This window comes from Typopeltis vanoorti, chromosome 10 (genome assembly GCF_054136105.1).
Source record: "Typopeltis vanoorti isolate ZY-2024b chromosome 10, IOZ_Tvanoo_1.0, whole genome shotgun sequence".
NCBI lineage: Eukaryota > Metazoa > Arthropoda > Arachnida > Uropygi > Thelyphonidae > Typopeltis > Typopeltis vanoorti.
The window spans coordinates 45032043-45050286 of NC_143558.1; the positions used below are offsets into that span (position 1 = coordinate 45032043).

The following is an 18244-nucleotide window of genomic DNA, read 5'->3' on the forward strand; positions in this document are numbered from 1 at the left end:
GAAATCCCCCATAATAATTACCCTCCTTCCACTCATTTCCTCAATTTGTTTATGCATACTATCTCTCCCATCTATTCCATCACCTGGTCTATAGCAGCACCAAACTGTATATTTTGTTCTGCCAGTCTCAATCTCACACCAAATAGTCTCAAATGAGCTCTTTTCACTACCCTGCAATACAACTTCAATTCTCCTTGGCTGCAGTTCATCAGCTATCATCAATAACACTCCTCCCCCATTTTACTCTCTCTGTCCCTCCTAAACACACTATAACCTACACATTCTATCCCACTAACTATATCATCTTCCATCAGCCATGTTTCGCTAATGCCAATAACCTGTGGCCAGGAAGAGCCAACCAAGGCCAAAAATTCTTCCTTCTTGTTCCTAATACTCCTGACATTAGTACACATGAAATGCAGAGGTCCCTTTGTCCCACCCCTATCTTGGTGCATTATTCTAACTATCCCATTCCGATTACTTGTCCTTTGTACTGGCTTGGGTACATTATATACATTCTTACACTCAACTGTCTCACTGATGTCCGCATATCCCCCTCCCCCGTCCCTGGTAGTTCTAGTTTCCCTGGTTCTGCACATCCATCTTCGCTTCATTCAGCAACACTTTTTCCAGTCTCCACATACCAAATCCATTCAAATGCAGGCCATCCATCTTGTATAAATCCTTTCGCCCATCAAACTCATTCCACACCACACTGTCTGCATAAACTGCGCATAAAGTCATTTGCGATTATGGCCCTCCTTCTAAACTCCTCTCTGTCGTACCGTGGCAACAGACTCACCATCCTAACTCTGTCACTCTTTTCTTTCACTACCTTTAACAATACTTTCAAGTTCTCTCTCATAAAAAATTTATCTCCTTTCATTTCATTCGTACCCGCCACAACTATCAATTCTGTCACCCTCTGCTTTTGCGTTCTAATACGCTCACTTACATCCTTAAATTTCGCACCCGGTAAGTATGATTTAGTTAAACTCCCATCTATCACACCTCTTAATAACGAGTCATCGTAGAACACTCTTTCCTTCATTTCTGAAACTCTCCCACTTATACTTATTTTTTCTTTCAAAGACTTGTTTATTTCCATTAGCCGAGGCACTGTGGAAAGAGTTTTGCATGTGCTCCAACTACCGCTGCGGACTGTGTATTACTCCGCATAACCTTGCAATCTCACTTCTTACAAATAATTTTTCATTCTTTTCATCATTTAAACCATTTTCTCTCTCTGTATAATTGCTTTTGCTCTGTTTTTGATCACCACTCTCATTGCTGTCTTGTACAACATCGCAATTCCCTATCAAGCCACTATTTTCAATCACATTCTGGCTTTCTTCATCCACAACAATCTCATCACCTGACACATGCTTTAATTACTCACTTTCCTTACACTTTCTGCACAGTCCCCCACCACTATCATTTTCCACACAAACTTCAGCTTCTTTCAGAAAAGCATACATCATTATTTTTCGTCGCATTGGCTCCATATGCTATTCTATGAAACATATCTTTAAAAATACTTAGTTAAATAAAACGGAATTCACACCAAAATCACACAGACACAACAAGCTACCAAAAATAAACAATACTACGTTAAGATTTAAACCAATATTCCAATTTTCACTCAAAATAATACTTAGCTTTTGGGAGCTCTCTGAAAACACTACACACCATGTATCCCTCTAGCGGGTACTCTCCAATATACGTTTGGAGATGATATACACATAATACACATACACAAAACACACACATACATAATACACAAGATACACATAATAGCGATGCAAGCAGAAATAGTACCACTGGTTTTGAGGCAGTATGGTGTGAGATAGAGGTGAATGGAATCAAATACTTGGTGGGATGTTGTTATAGACCAGGTTATGTGGATGGTGGTGATAGTGAAATGTATAGTCAAATTAGCCAAGCAAATAAGAAAAGAGTGATCATTATGGGCGATTTTAATTATGGCAATATAGACCGGAATGAAGAGATAGCAACTGGAAGTAAAGAAAATGAGTTTCTTGAGTTTTTGAGGGATAACTACCTCAGACAGTATGTAACAGAGGGCACACGAGGATTGAGGGTCTTGGATTTGGTCATTTCATCAGAGGATATAATTATAAATGAAGTGTCATCACCCACCAATTGGTGAGAGTGACCATGAGCAGTGTGAGGACCTCTGTAAGAAAAGGGTATATGTGTAACTACAAAGGGAGGGGGGGGGATGATTATGAAGAGCTCAGGAGACAGCTTGCAGGTGTAGCATAGAATGAGGAGTTAACTGGAAAAGAGATCAATGTAGCTTGGGGGACTTTCAAAAACTATCTAATAGATGGAGTGTCTAAATGTATTCCAAGGGCGAGTAGGTTAAATAAGGTAGGTGTGAGATGGATGAATAAAGAGATTAAGCATGCAATACAGAGAAAAATGGCATTGTGGAGGCAGCATAAGAGGTGGGTGACTTGGTTGGTGAGGGTAGCTAAAGAGAGGTATGAACAGCAGTTAGCTAATGAAGCCAAAAAGAATCCTAAGGAGCTCTTTCGATATCTAGCCAGCAAAAGAAAGAATGATTATGGAAGGTTGATTGGAGAAAATGGTATAAAGACAGCTGTTGCAGAAGGTGTGGTGGAGATACTTGATGAACAGTTCATAAAGATCTTTCAATCTTGTGAATGTGACTCCATGGAGAGATTGAGAGCAGTTGATGACGAGGAAGAGAGACTGACTGTAAGTGAGCAAGATGTGTATGGGGAGTTGAGAAAACTAGATGCAAATAAGGCTGAGGGACTTTATAATACATCACCATGTATTCTGAAGGAATGTGCCAGGGAATTGACGGCGGCCTTGACATTTTTTTAATATGAGTCTTGCACTGGGTCAAGTTCCTAAGGAAGAGACGATTGTGCCACTTCATAAAGGAGGTGATAGAACTCGAGCATCAAACTATAGGCCTATCTGTGTATCAGGTGTTGTAGTTAAGTTGTTGGAGAAGCTTGTGAGAACCAGGATTCACAATTGGGTTGACAACAATGGTATTATCTTTGATGGACAGCATGGATTTGCTAATGGGAGGTCATGTTTTAGTAATCTACTTACTTATTTTAATAAGTTGACTGCTTCCATGGACAGAAGAGAAGGATACACAGTAATATACTTAGATTTTGCTGAGGCTTTTGATAGTTTTCGCATGATAAGTTGTTAGTCAAACTAGAGTGGATGGGGTTGGATATTAGATTGGTGCATTGGATTGGAGATGTGACTATCTGTTAGGTATCAACAAGTTGTGTATGGAGAGCAATATCCAGGAAAAGGAAAGTTACTAGTAGCGTGCCTCAGGGGTCTGTTTTAGAGCCATTGCTGTTTAACTTGTATATTAATGATATTGATGAAGATTTGGATGGAGATATTCAGTTGTTTGCAGATGATGCAAAGTTGGGACAAACCATGAAGAGTAGAGATGTTGTGGCCTTACTAGAAGACTTGAATAAATTGAGTGATTGGACATGTGAATGGGGATGTGAGTTCAATGTTGCAAAATGTAAGGTTTTAAAATTTGGAAAACAAAAACGGGATACAGAATTTATGCTTGTTGAGGATATATTGTCGAAGGTGAAGGAAATAGAAGATCTGGGGGTGATAGTGGATAAGGATCTGAAATTTATTGGACACATAGCCAAAATTGTGAAGACAACGCAAAGGCTTCTGGGAATGATGTGAGAACACCGACTTGTAGAAGTAGGGAGATTCTTGTTCTATTGTATAAGGCTTTGATTAGGCCACACATGGACTATTGTGCCCAAATTTGGTTTTCAGAAGGATGAAAAGATGTTGGAAAGGGTCCAGAGACGACTGACTAAGGTAGTTAGGTAGTTTCTAATCTCTGGAATATTGAGTATGAGGAAAGATTGAGAAGATGCAACTTGCAGAGTCTGGTGACAGGGAGAAGAGGGGAAATTAGAGACCTACCAAGTTGGTAAGAGGTTTTTATAGGATCAATGCTGGAGAGACTCTATGGAAAATAGTGGGAGATCAGGGTAGAACCAGAGATCATCCCTGGAAACTGTATAAAGAAGGTATGAGTAAGGGAGTGAGAAGCAGGTTTTTTTCATGCAGGATTGTGAATGATTGGAATGCCTTGCCTGAGAGTGTGGTGTCTGCAGAGAATTTGAGTGTGTTTAAAGCATGGTATAATGAGCTGTGTGTATGATAAAATGACCTCCTAGATAAGTCTTTAACTCCATGGGATCTTGGGTAATAATAATAATATCTGTCAAGGCAGTCATTTTCATGCTATTTTCAGTAGTTTGAATCTGTTTCTTTTACATCTGTCTTGTTTATACTTATTCATACATAAAAAAATGAAAGCTTGACTGATTTTTCATTTTTTTTATAGATTGTAGCTAATAAATGGCCTGGTGATAATGACAGGTTACGAAGAATGTCCTTAGTTGAAGAAGGATCAGTAAAAAGAATTAATATGGCTCATCTGGCCATTGTTGGTTCTCATGCTGTGAATGGTGTTGCTGCAATTCATTCAGAAATAATTAAAAATGATATGTAAGCATATTTTTTTGCTTGTTTCAAATAATTGTTCAATTATACACATCTTTCATTCATGTTACTTGCATTTTAAAAGTAACATAAATGTGTGTTTTTATAACTTGTTTTATAACTTTTTTTTTAAATATCATATGAGAGGCTATAGAACTCATAATAAATGTATACCACAAGTGGGAAAAAATTATGAGAAAAGTAATTTGTTCATCATCTTTTTGAAGAGCTTGAGGTTGTAGTCTTTATCAAAAAAACTGTTCTGATCACAGATAAACAGAATGAACGTGTAGGTTTAGAAGAATTGAGGGAAATGATAGGTGTCAGTTCTGTTGAATAATGCTGATGGAAATATCTCTAGAAAAGACACTATATAGAAATTGATTATCTGTAAGACTGGCTGGAGAGAGATTGTGTCAGATCAGTTTTAGAGGGTGCTAGTGAGCCAAGCGCTGCGGACGTGTCTAAGAAGAGCACCTGATTGAGATAAGTGATACTAGGAATAATTAAGTATATATGCATAATTGTTTGAGTAAAAGCAGCTGTAAACGTTGTGCGCTACCGGTATTATTAGTGTGGGGGATTTTTCTTGCCTAATCTTAATTACGAAATCGTTATTATTAGACCTAGTAACCTGCAGGGGGAAAAAAAAAAATTGGCGGCAGCATTGTCATTCCATGATTTTAATTTAGATTTCAGTCGTTTCGTTAATGGAAGAAGGGTTTGTGCAAAGTGTGGCTTGAATAAGGAACTGATAAATGCAAATATGAAATGGATGAGAGAAAGTGTTAGTAGCGAGAATGTCACGGGAAAAATAAGTGCATGTTTGAAAGAGAAGGATGGTGGGAATGAGGGGAGAAAATATGTTAAAATATCAGTAAAAAAGAAAAAGAGCGATTTGAAAACCGTAACAGATGTTAAAAGGGATGAAAGTGAGGCGAGAGTGGCAAAAGGAAATGAAATTAAGAGAACGAATGAAACTAGAAATGGCGTGATGCAGAAATCGAAAGTGAAAAAAATCGAAAGAATAAATGATAGCGAAAAAAGAATGAATGATGGCGAAAGTTGGACTCATGTTGGACTGAAAGTACGGAAACAAAGAAAGATGAATGAGAGTGAAAATGAGAAGAATGATAGCGAAAGTTAGACATATGTTGGTATGTTGGACCGAAAGTACGGAAACAAAGAAGGATGAATGAGAGCGAAAATGAGAAGAGGGGGATCAAGAGTTAGAAAGTTAGAAAGATTTAATGATAGAGAGAATGTGCCGTGAGATTCGGAAGTTGAATTGGAATGGATGAGGCAAGAAATTAAATGGATGCGAAATGAAATTAAGAAAATTCAGGTTAAAACTATTAAAATAAATCGTGATGGCATGAAATAGTTAACGAAAGATAAGCGAGTGGCGTTGTATGGTGACTCCATTATTAAAGGTGTGCTAGAGGATAGAATGCACAAGGTATGTTTTCCAGGCGGTAAAATGAGTAGAGTGATTGAGGCATTGGATATGAGGCAGGAGTGAGCAAAAGAGTTAATAGTATTAATTGGTACAAATGATTTGAGAGAGGACAAAGAGCGTGTCAGAATGGATATCAGGAGGCTGCTTGAAAGGATAAAAGAGAATAGGGTGACAGGAAGGATAGTCAGTGTGTTGTTGCCTAGGTATGACTGTGGTGAAATGAGGCAGAGAGCAAGGATTATAAATGATATGCTGACTGAAATGTGTGAGGAGATGGGAGTACAGTTTGTTAATGTGTGGAATGAGTTTGAGGGACGAAGTGAGCTGTATGGAAGCGATGGACTGTGTTTGAGTGGTTATGGTGTGAGTTGCTTGGAGAGACTACTGTTGGAAGGTAGAGAAGTGAATAGAGAGAATGAATCAGCTTGAGAGGGGAGTGATGTGGAAGAGCAGAAGAGTAAGACAGGAGAGATTGAAGAAGTGGATATGAATGAGGAAGTGAGTGGTATGAGTATAGAAAATGAGAGAATGGGTGTGCAAGAGAAGCAGGTAAACGGGGAGGCTCAGGGTGGACAGGGGTACACAGGATGAGAAAGGTGGATGCTCCAAGAGGAGGTGAGAGCATGTGTAGGCAGGAAAGGAATGGTATGACCAGGGATCAAGAGTAAACAGTTGGAATTGAAAAGGGTTCTAAAATGAAGAAGCAGAAAGGGAAATGGCCCCAGTCTAGCATGGAGAGATCACATCGAGTGAGTGGTATCAGTGGAACTAGCTGTAGATCCAGAAATGAGCTGTTGTGTTTGTATACCAATGCTAGAAGTATAAGAAACAAGGCAGATGAAATGGTTGCACTAATTGCATCTGTGCACCCAAAGATTGTCGGAATAAGTGAGACATGGTTGGAAGAGGATGACATCCTGATAGGAATAGAGATGGAAGGTTACGATGTGTTTCGTGAGGATAGAAAGGGTAAAGAGGGAAGGGGAGTGCTATTGGTGATAGAGGAAAAGTTATGTCCATACAAAGTAGAGATGGAAGAGGGAAATAGTGAAAGTGTTTTTGAGGCAGATAGCGGTGAATGGAATGAAATACTTGGTTGAATGTTGTTATAGACCAGGAAATGTGGATAGTGGTGATAGTGAATTGTATAGTCAAATTAGCCAAGCAAATAAGAAAAGGGTGATCATTATGGGTGATTTTTATTATGGCAATATAGATGAATGATGAGATAGCAATTGAAAGTAAAGAAAATGAGTGTCTTGAGTGTTTGAGGGGATAACCACCTCAGACAGTATGTAACAGGGGGGCACACGAGGATTAAGGGTTTTGGATTTGGTCATCTCATCTGAGGATGTAATTATAAATGAGGTGTCAAATCATCCACCAATTGGTGAGAGTGGCCATGAGGTGATTTGATTACCTGGGTGGTTGCCAGTAGTGCGAGGACCCCTGTGAGAAAAGGGTATATGTGGAACTACAAGGGCGGGGGGGGGATGATTTTGAAGAACTCAGGAGACAGCTTGCAGGTGTAGCATAGAATGAGGAGTTAGCTGGAAAAGAGATCAATGTAGCTTGGGGGATTTTCAAAAACTATCTAATAGATGGAGTGTCTAAATGTATTCCAAGGGTGAGTAGGTTAAATAATGTAGGTGTGAGATGGATGAATAAAGAGATTAAGCATGCGATACAGAGAAAAAGGGCATTGTGGAGACAGTATAAGAGAAGTGGAAATAACCAATTTCATGAGGTCTACAAAGACCAGGCAAGGAGGGTGACTTGGTTGGTGAGAATAGCTAAAGAGACGTATTCTTTTTGGCTTCATTAGCTAACAGCAGTTAGCTAATGAAGCCAAAAAGAATCCTAGGGAATTCTTTCGATATGTAGCCAGCAAAATGAAATGGTAGCATTATTGATTGAGTTTGTCACTCAAAAATTGTTGACATAGTGAGACATGGTTGGATGAGGATAACAAGCTGAAAGGAATAGAGATGGATGGGTATGATGTGTTTCATGAAGATAGAAAGGGTAAAAATGGAGGTGGAGTGCCATTTGATGATAGAAAAAGTGTTATGTCCATAAAAAGTGGAGCTTCAAGAGGGAAATGGTGCCAGTGGTTTTGAGGCAGTTTGGTGTGAGCTAGTGGCGAATAGAATGAAATACTTTGCTGGATGTTGTTATAGACCTGGTAATGTGCATGGTAGTGACTATGAAATGTATAATCAAATTAGCCAAGCAAATAAGAAAAGGGTGATCATTAAGGGCGAATTTAATTATGGTAATATAGACCAGATGATGAGATAAACTGGAAGTAAACAAAATGAGTTTCTTGAGTATTTTTGGGTGGGGGTGAGGGACAACTACCTCAGACAGTATGTAACAGAGGACACACGAGGATTGAGGGTCTTGGATTTAATCATCTCACCAGAGAATGTAATTGTAAATGAGGTGTCAAATCACCTTTCAGTTGGTGACAGTGGCCATGAGGTGTCATTGCCAGAGTGGTTGCCAGCAGTGTGAGGACCTCTGTGAGAAAAGCATATATGTGGAACTACAAGGCTGGTGTAGTGATTTAATAAGGAGCTCAGGGGACAGCTTGTAGATGTAGCATGGAATGAGGAGTTAGCTGGAAAAGAGATCAATGCAGCTTGTGGGATATTTAAGAACTATCTAGTAGAAGCAATGTCTAAATGTATTCCAAGGGTTAAAGAGTTAAATAAAGTAGGTGTGAAATGGATGAACGAAGAGGATTATGCATGTGATACAGAGGAAAAGGCATTATGGAGGCAGCATAAGAGAAGTGGCAATAGCCGATTCCATGAGGATTACAAAGACCAGGCAAGGAAGGTAACTCAGTTGGTAAGGGTTGCAAAAGTTCAGTATGAGCATCAATTATGTAATGATGCCAAAAAAAAAAAAAATCCTGTTAAGTTCTTTTGATATGTAGCCACCAAAAATAAGAACGATTATGGTAGGATGGGATTGATTGGAGGACATAATAATAAGGACAACTGTTGCAGAGGATATAGTTGAGATATTTAATGAGCAGTTCATAAAGGTCTTTCATCCTTGTGAATGTGTATGAGAGCGATGGACTGTATTTGAGTGGTTATGGTGTGAGTCGCTTGGAGAGACTGCTGCTGGAAGTGAGTACAGAGAATGAATCAGATCAAGTGGAAGTGATGTGGAAGAGCAGGAGAGTACGACAGGAGAGATTGAAGAGGTGGTTATGAATGAGGAAGTGGGTGGCATGAGTATTGAAAATGAGAGAATGGGTGTGCAAGATGAACTGGGAAACGGGGAGGCTCAGGGTGGACAGGGGTACACAGCATGAGAAAGGTGGATGCTCCAAGAGAATGTGAGAGCATGTGTAGACAGGAAAGGAATGGGAAGACCTGGGATCAAGAAGAACCAGTTGGAATTGAAGAGGGGTTCTAAAATGAATAAGCAGAAAGGGAAATGGCCCAGTCTAGCATGGAGAGATCCATGCTCAACTGGGTGTGAGACAGAGGTGAACAGAATGAAATACTTCTATGGTGTGAGATAGAGGTGAATGGAATGAAAAACTTGGTTGGATGTTGTTATAGACGTGGTACTGTGGATGGTAGTGACTATGAATTGTATAATCAAATTAACCAAGCAAATAAGAAAAAAAGTGATCATTATGGGCGATTTTAATTATGGCAATATAGACTGGAATGATGAGATAGCAACTGGAAGTAAAGAAAATGAGAAAAAGATAACTACCTCAGACAGTATGTAATAGAAGTCACACGAGGATTGAGGGTCTTGGATTTGGTCATTTCATCAGAGGATGTAATTATAAATGAAGTGTCAAATTATCCACCAATTGGTCAGAGTGACCATGAGGTGATTGCCTGGGTGGTTGCCAGCGGTGTGAGGACCTCTATACGAAAAGGGTATATGTGGAACTACAAGTGTGTGTGTGTGGGGGGGGGGTGATTATGAAGAGCTCAGGAGACAGGTGTGTAGCATGGAATGAGGAGTTAGCTGGAAAAATAGTAATGCAGCTTGGGGGATTTGCAAAAACTATGTAGTAGATGCAATGACTAAATGTATTCCAAGGGTGAGAAGGTTAAATAAGGTAGGTGTGAAAGAGATGAATAAAGAGATTATGCATGCAATGCAGAGAAAAAGGGCATTATGGAGGCAGCATAAGAGAAGTGGAAATAACTAATTCCATGAGGACTACAAAGACCAGGCAAGGGGGGGGGGGAGGTGACTTGGTTGGTGAGGGTAGCTAATGAGGCGGTATGAACAGCAGTTAGCTAGAGAATCTTAGGGAGTTCTTATGATATGTAGCCAGCAAAAGAAAGAATGATTATGGAAGGATGACATTGATTGGAGAAAATGGTATAAAGACAGCTGTTGCAGAATGTGTGGTGGAGATACTAAATGAGCAGTTTATAAAGATCTTTCAATCTTGTGAATGTGACTTCATGGAGAGAGATTGAGAGCAGTTGATGATGTGGAGGAGAGACTGAGCAAGAGGTGTTTGGGGAGTTGAGTAAACTAGATGTTAATAAGGCTGTGGGACTTGATAATATATTGCCAAGTATTCTAAAGAATGTGCCAAGGAGTTAACACTTGTCTTGACATATTTTTTAATACAAGTCTTGCACTGGGTCAAGTTCCTAAGGACGGGAAGATTGTGCCACTTCATAAAGGAGGTGATAGAACTCAGGCATCAAACTATAGCCCAATCTGTTTGTCAGGTGTTATAGTTTAGTTGCTAAAGAAGCTTATGAGAACTAGGATCCAAAATTGAGTTGACAACAATGGTATTATCTTTGATGGACAGCATCGATTTGCTAAAGGGAGGTCATGTTTTAATAATTTATTTACTTATTACAATAAGGTGACTGCTTCCATGGACAGAGGAGAAGGATACACAGTAATAAACTTAGATTTCGTAAAGTCTTTTGATAGATTACCGCATGATAAGTTGATAGTCAAAATAGAGTGGATGGAGTTGGATATTAGATTGGTGCATTGGATTGGAGACTGACTATCTGGTAGTTATCAACAAGTTGTGTATGGGGGAGCAATATCCATGAAAAGGAAAGTTACTAGTGGTGCACCTTAGGGCCATTGCTATTTAAGTTGTATATTATTGATGAAGATTTGGATGGAGATATTCAGTTGTTTGCAGACGATGCAAAGTTGGGACGAACCATGAAGAGTAGAGAAGATGTTGTGGCCTTATGAGAAGACTTGAATTAATTGAGTGATTGGGCACGAGAATGGGTATGTGAGTTGCAAAATGTAAGGTTTTTAAAATTTGGAACACAAAAATGAGATGCAGAATTTATACTTGGTGAGGATATATTGTTGGAGGTGGAGGAAATAAGAGATCTGGGGGGTGGTAGTGGATAAGGATCTGAAATTTAGGGGACACATAGCCAAAATTGTGAAGAAAACACAAAGGCCTCTGGGAATGAGGACACTGACTTGTAGAAGTAGGGAGATTCTTGTTCCATTGTATAAGGCTTTTGATTATGCCACACATAGACTGTTGTGCCCATATTTGGTCACCTGATTTTCAGAAGGATGAAGAGATGTTGGAAAGGGTCCAGAAGTGACGGACTAAGGTAATTTCTAACCTCTGGAATGTCGAGTATGAGGAAAGATTGAGAAAATGCAACTTGCAGAGTCTGTTGGACAGGAGGAAGAGGGGAGATATGATAGAAACCTACAAGTTAGTAAGGATCAATGCTGGAGAGAATCTACAGAAAATAGTGGGAAAACAAGAGGTCATCCGTGGAAACTGTATAAAGAGGGTATGAGTAAGGGAGTGAGAAGCAGGTTTTTTTTCATGCAGAGTTATGAATTGATCGGAATGCCTTGCCTGAGAGTGTGGTGTCTGCAGAGAATTTGAGTGTGTTTAAAGAACGGTATGATGAGCTGTGTTTATGATAAAAGGACCTCCTAGATGAATCTTTGACTCCATGGGATCTTGGGTAATAATAATAATAATGTGACATTATGGAGAGTTTGAGATTAGTGGATGATGAGGAGAAAAGATTGACTCTGAGTGTGGAAGAAGTATATGGAGAATTCAGCAAACTTGATATTAATAAGGCTGTAAGACTTGATGATATATCACTGTGTATTTTGAAAGCACGTGCCAGAGTTTTGACATCTGCCTTGACATATTTCTGTAATATGTGTCTTACATTGGGTCGAGTTCCAAAGGAGAGGAATGAAGGCAACATTGTACCAGTTTGTAAAGGAGAAGTCAATCATCAAATTAATAGCAGCCTGTGTGTTTGGTATTGTGGTTAAAGTGTTGGAAAGACTGGTGAGAATCAGGATCCAGAATTGGGTTGAAAACATTGATATTATCTTTGATGGACAGCATCAATTTGCTAAAGGAGGTCATGTTTTAGTAATCTACTTAATTATTACAATGAGATGGTAGCAGCATTGGATGGAGGAGATGAATACACAGTAGTATGCTTAGACTTTGCACAGGTTTTTGTATAATCACTGTAGTTTGACTGTCAGCTTGTCATGAATTAGTCTATCATGGATATTAGACTAGTTAATCTTGGATATTAGACTAGTGCCTTGGATTGGAGATAGAGGTATCAACAAGTGTGTATGGGAGAGGGCAATATCTCAGAAGAGGAAAGTGACTAGTGGTGTGCCTTAGGGGTCTGTTTTAGGACCATTGCTGTTTGATCTGAGTGGGAATATTGAGTTCTTTGCAGATAATGCAAAGTTGGGAAGAACTATGATTAGTAGAGCAGATGTTGTGGCCTTACAAAAAGACTTGAATAGACTGAGTGAATGGGCATGAGAGTAGACATGCTAGTTCAATGTTACAAAATGTAAGGTTTTAAACTTTGGGAAACAAAGATGGGATGTAGAATTTAACTCTTGGTGGGGATATATTGTTGGAAGTGGAGACAATAATAGATCTTGGTGTGGGGGATAAGGATCTAAAATTTAGAGAACATATTGCCAAAATTGGGAGGACAGCACAACAAATTCTGGAAATGATGCGGAGGATACTGACTTGTAAAAGTAAGGAGATTCTTATTCCATTGTATAAGGCTCTGATTAGGCTATATATAGACTACTGTACACAGATTTGCCCCTTAATTTTCAAAAGGATGAAGAGATCTTGGAGATAGTCCAGAGGTGATTGACCAAAATATTTTCTGATATCTGGAATGTTGAATATGAAGAAAGGTGGAGATGATGCAATTTGGATAGTCTAGTGGATAGGAGGAAGAGGGATGATATGATAGAGATGAACAAGTTAATAAGCAGTTTGTTATAGTGTTAACGATGAAAAGGTTTTTCATAAAATGGTGGAAGATTGAGAGAAATCAAGAGGTCATCCCTGGAAGCTATATAAGAAAGGCGTGAGCAGGGGAGAGAAGCAGGTTTTATTTGCATGGAGAGTTTTGAATGATTGGAATGTATTATCTGAGAGCATGGTGTCTGCAGATAATTTGAATGTGTTTAAAGCATACTATGATGAGCTGTGTGTGTGTGTGTGTGTGTGTGTGTGTGTGTGTGTGTGTGTGTGTGTGTGTGTGTGTGTGTGTGTGTGTGTGTGTGTGTGTATGTGTATGTATGGCAAAAAAGACCTCCTAGATGAATCTGTGACTTGGTAGGTTCTTGGGATAATAATATAATATTAATAATATCATCAATAAATTTTAGCCAGATAGAAGGATCTTGATAAATCCTACTCACACCTTATATCTTGCTAATGGTGATGCTTTCTCAATTTGTCCTCACAGTCCAGAAGCATTATGCACATTCTTCCTTCACCTCAGTTATCAACATCCAATCCGTTTTACTATGAAAAAGAGATTAACATCAGACACTTCAATAAATCATATTCCAAATGGTCACCTCTCTTTTACAGTATACATAAAACTACTCACACTGGAAGATATATTCACAAACTTTATTGTCACCAGCAGTATGATATTATTAAAACTCTTGAGTAATGAAGCTGCCAGTTTTTCTTCCAGTGATTTCTCACAGCTGTACTGTACTATATATGCCACACTCTTATTTAATTGCTACAACAACAGAATTACCAAAATACTTTATCCTTCCCTCAATTCTTCATCTTCTCTATATATAAATTATAGTTATGTTATCTCTATTCCCTGTGTTCAGGGTTTATCAGAAAAAAAAATATAATCCCATCAAATCCTTAGTGTATATAAGGGTTCCTTATTCCTACAGTTCGGCTTGCTATGGACAGACTGGAGGATCAGCTAACATCTATTTGGAAGACCATAAAAAATACATCTGTAAAGATGACTATAGATGTAGATGCCATTTCACTCACTCACTCACTCACTCACTCACTCACACACACACACACACACACACACACACACACACACACACACACACACACACACACACAGAGAGAGAGAGAGGAGATTAAAATTAAAAAAACTAGTGCTTCACCGCAGCATATTCAAATGTGAGAGCCTTTTTTTTCTATAACCTTCAGCTGACCATGAAACTCATACTAATTTAAATAATGTATAGATGTGTTAAACTCTCATATTGCAGGAAACAGTAATTCTTAGGCATCCTGAGTTACAATGTAGGCTTTCTGCTAGCACCCTTCGTGGCTAGGATGCTAGACTTTAGCTTAAAATTTACTTTACTTTGTGTTATGTATTACAATTTACCTTATACTTCCGGTAGGGTAGATGTATCTGTGAAAGAGATGAAATATTGTTAAGCATTAAACTATTGTTTAATTCATTTCTTGTGCTATTTTCATTCTGTTTAAATGTTTAACTTGGGCTCTTACAGCACCTATACCTAAACACACAATTTTTTATCCTCCTAAACAAGCAAACCAACAGGAGAATGAACAAATATATTGGTTTTGTAGCCTTAGTTCCTATTTGCTGACCACACCACACCAAGTCTGTTGTTGGTAATTTGGAGTGTTGTACTGATTGGCTAAGTTGGTCTACCTTCTGTCTGATAACAAGGCTGCCCATTTAAATTCCAGTATGGGCATGGATGTTTGTGAAAAATATTTAGGTGTAGGCCATTTTTATCACAGTGAAGTGGCTGGAAAAACATTTGGTCTCTAGAGTAGGATTCCTAGATTATTTATACTTAGTCCACCACAGCACTGATGTACTATAGGTTTGCTGCCTTTTGTAGTAACACCCACATAAAAAAAAATTCAGGTCTACAGTGTCTAAATTGGCTTATACAGTGCATTACTATTGTTAACATTTTATGCATATACTAACTATTCCAGATGTAATAATCTAAGAATTGAGATTATAAAATCAGGGGAAATAGCTTGCCAGAATAAGGACCAGTCTATTTTTGGTCCATGAAAGATTATAAACTTATAGTAGATTAAAACTGTAGGTTGGGCTTAAGAATTTTTTAAAATATTGTTATTATTTCATTTTATATATTTTTTGTTTCATATTTTTATTCATTCTTGACAAAATCTAGAAATCCTACTCTAGAGAGCAAATATGCAACTTTTTGAATTAATTTCAAAAAAGTTGAATATTTGGTCTCTAGAGTAAAGCATTTCAGCCCTTCAGTAGCAGGGTAGTGGTCTCACATCAGGTGACAATATTCATCTCCTACCTAAAGACAATCACAAACATCCATGCCCATGATAGAATTCAAGCTCTCAGTCTGTTAGTTGGAGAGCAGATGCACTAACCACTCAGTTGATAACCTCACTTACAAACTGGTCAAACATTTGTCCAAATCACTTCCTCCCCACCCCCACAGGCAACTTTCCCTCTTTTATTAAAAACTCTGCACACTTTAAATATTAATAAAAAAAAAATTATCCTGATAGAGTCTGGATTCATGATTAGATTTGACATTACTTCATTGTTCACCAATGCAACTTTGAAGAAACCCTTGACCTTATTGAGAAACATTTCCCCTCTGACATAATTATTCAAATTCATCAGGTATTCTGGTTATTTCATATGAAAATCAAAAATATACAAACTAGATCTCATTCTTCACTTCCATTAGCCAACTTCTACGTCTAAAATTTTGAAAATCAAGCACTCAACACAGCTACGTTTAAACCAGTGGTCTGGCTGCACTAGTGCATCTTAATAGCCAACATCCTAAAATAAACTTCACACTAGGAAAAAAAAGTAACAACTGTCTTTCCTTTCTAGATAAACTAGTGATGCAACTTCCAAATGGATCATTATCATTTTCAGTTTAACACATATAGGAAAGTATTGCAACTTATTGCAATATTGCTACTTTTGCAATATGCTCTCTGAACTTTAACTCTTTGTCTATCATTATCCCAAAGTCCCTAGCCTCATCAATTCCTGCTAACCAATATCATCAATATGACACACCATATGCAATCTCTTCAACCTGAAATGCATAACCTTACATTTTGCAACATCAAATTGACAACCATTATCCTTTTTCTGCATTGCCAATTGATTTAAATCATCCTGTAGAATATAGACATCACTTTTATCAACTATTTCTCTCCCCAATTTTGTATCATCAGCAAACAACTGAATATCCCCTCTTAAATCTTTTCCTATGTCATTGATATACAAATTAAAGAGTAGTGGCTCTAATACCAAATCCTGAGGTGCTCCATTAGTCACCATCATTCTCCTAGACTACATTCCACCGTATACTACTCTGTGGAGTCTGTCCATCAGCCCTCTCCCTATCCATACTACTAGTGTTATATCCATTCCCATCCTCTCCAATTTTTGTAATAATTTTCCATGTGATGTTCTGTCACATGCCTTAGCAAAGTTGGGCAGTATCATGATGTAGCCATTACCTTGATCAAATTCTGTTATCACTTTATTATAAAATGTGAATAAGTTACTAAGACAGGACCTACTCTTTACAAAACTATGCTGCTCACTATAGAGTATTGCATTTCTATCCACCTACTGTTGTATTTTACCTTTCACCAACTTTTCCAATATTTTAACTACTCCCAATATATTAATTGGTACACCTTTACAATTTTGGTAATATTAATTTTTATTAATTTGTTAATAATTATTAACTTATAAAATATTAATTAATATTTGGTAAAATTGGTAATATTAATACACCTTTGCAAAATGATCACTCAGCAATTCAACTATTTCTTTTGGTTCAGTCACCTTCCTACCATGAGCATTGTTTAAAGTCATTTTACCATGGTCATTTTCCTTCTTACTTGCTACATAATGAGAAAACTCTTTTGGGTTTACTTTTACTTTGGCCTGTTTGACTAATTCTCTCTCATAGTCTGATTTGGCCTTCCTTACCATACTAGTCATCCTTCTTGCTTGCACTTTGTACTGCTCATGAGTATGTGTGATCACTTTTTTCTTTAGATTTCCTTCACAATGTTTTCTTTTTTTTGCAGCTCTTGCTTTATATCCTTACTCATCTACTTAATTCCAACTTTGTTTATCCTCCTGAGTATGCAGTCTAATACTGCTACTCTCAAGCAGGCTGTAGCTTCTCAAGCCATGGCACTGTTCCAAGATGACTCCTGAGTCTCAGATAATCACCACCCTTGTAGTTGAACATAAACTCCTTCTTGACAGAGAAATCCACATGTTTGGCAACTTCCCAAAACAAAACTGCATGGTCACTTTCCCCAATTGGAGATAGAGTGTCTACCTTGGTTATTGATATATCTTCTGATGGTGCTATCTGCTATGCTATTTGCTAAATAATTATCTCCCATGATAATTATTTAGCCTACACTCATTGTGCTGATTTGCCGATACATGGCATCTACATCTTCCTGTTGATCCCCCCCCCCCACTGATCTATAGCAGCACCCAACAACATATTTTGCCCTATTTGCCTCTATCTCACATCAGACAGCCTCAATTGAACTATCTCCCTTAGACCTAATATCCTCTTTAACTTCTAATTTTGCTGGTTGTAATTCTACAGCTATCATCAGCAATACCCCACCTCCTATCTTGTTCCTTCTATCCTCCCTGAAAATACAGTATCCTTTACATTCTATCCCCGTAATCATATAATTTTAGTCAACCAGGTCTCACTGATGCCTATAATTTTTGGCCAAGTTGAGCTTACCAATGCCAAAAACTCCTCATCCTTATTTCTGATACTTCTTCTCGTGTACATGCATTTCAACATCCCTTTGTACCCATAGTTACCCTTATGTAATGTCATTACCAACCCATTTAAATT

General features: G+C 38.1%; 1 protein-coding gene across 1 annotated transcript in view; it reads left to right on the top strand.

Annotated features, from left to right (window-relative positions):
• LOC150102377 (glycogen phosphorylase-like) overlaps nucleotides 1-18244 on the top strand; it is a 479880-nt gene that overhangs the window by 290355 nt on the left and 171281 nt on the right. The window contains exon 10 of the mRNA XM_090399808.1: nucleotides 4412-4575. Within this exon, the coding sequence (XP_090255934.1) occupies nucleotides 4412-4575 (164 nt within the window). The remainder of the gene's footprint in view (nucleotides 1-4411; nucleotides 4576-18244) is intronic.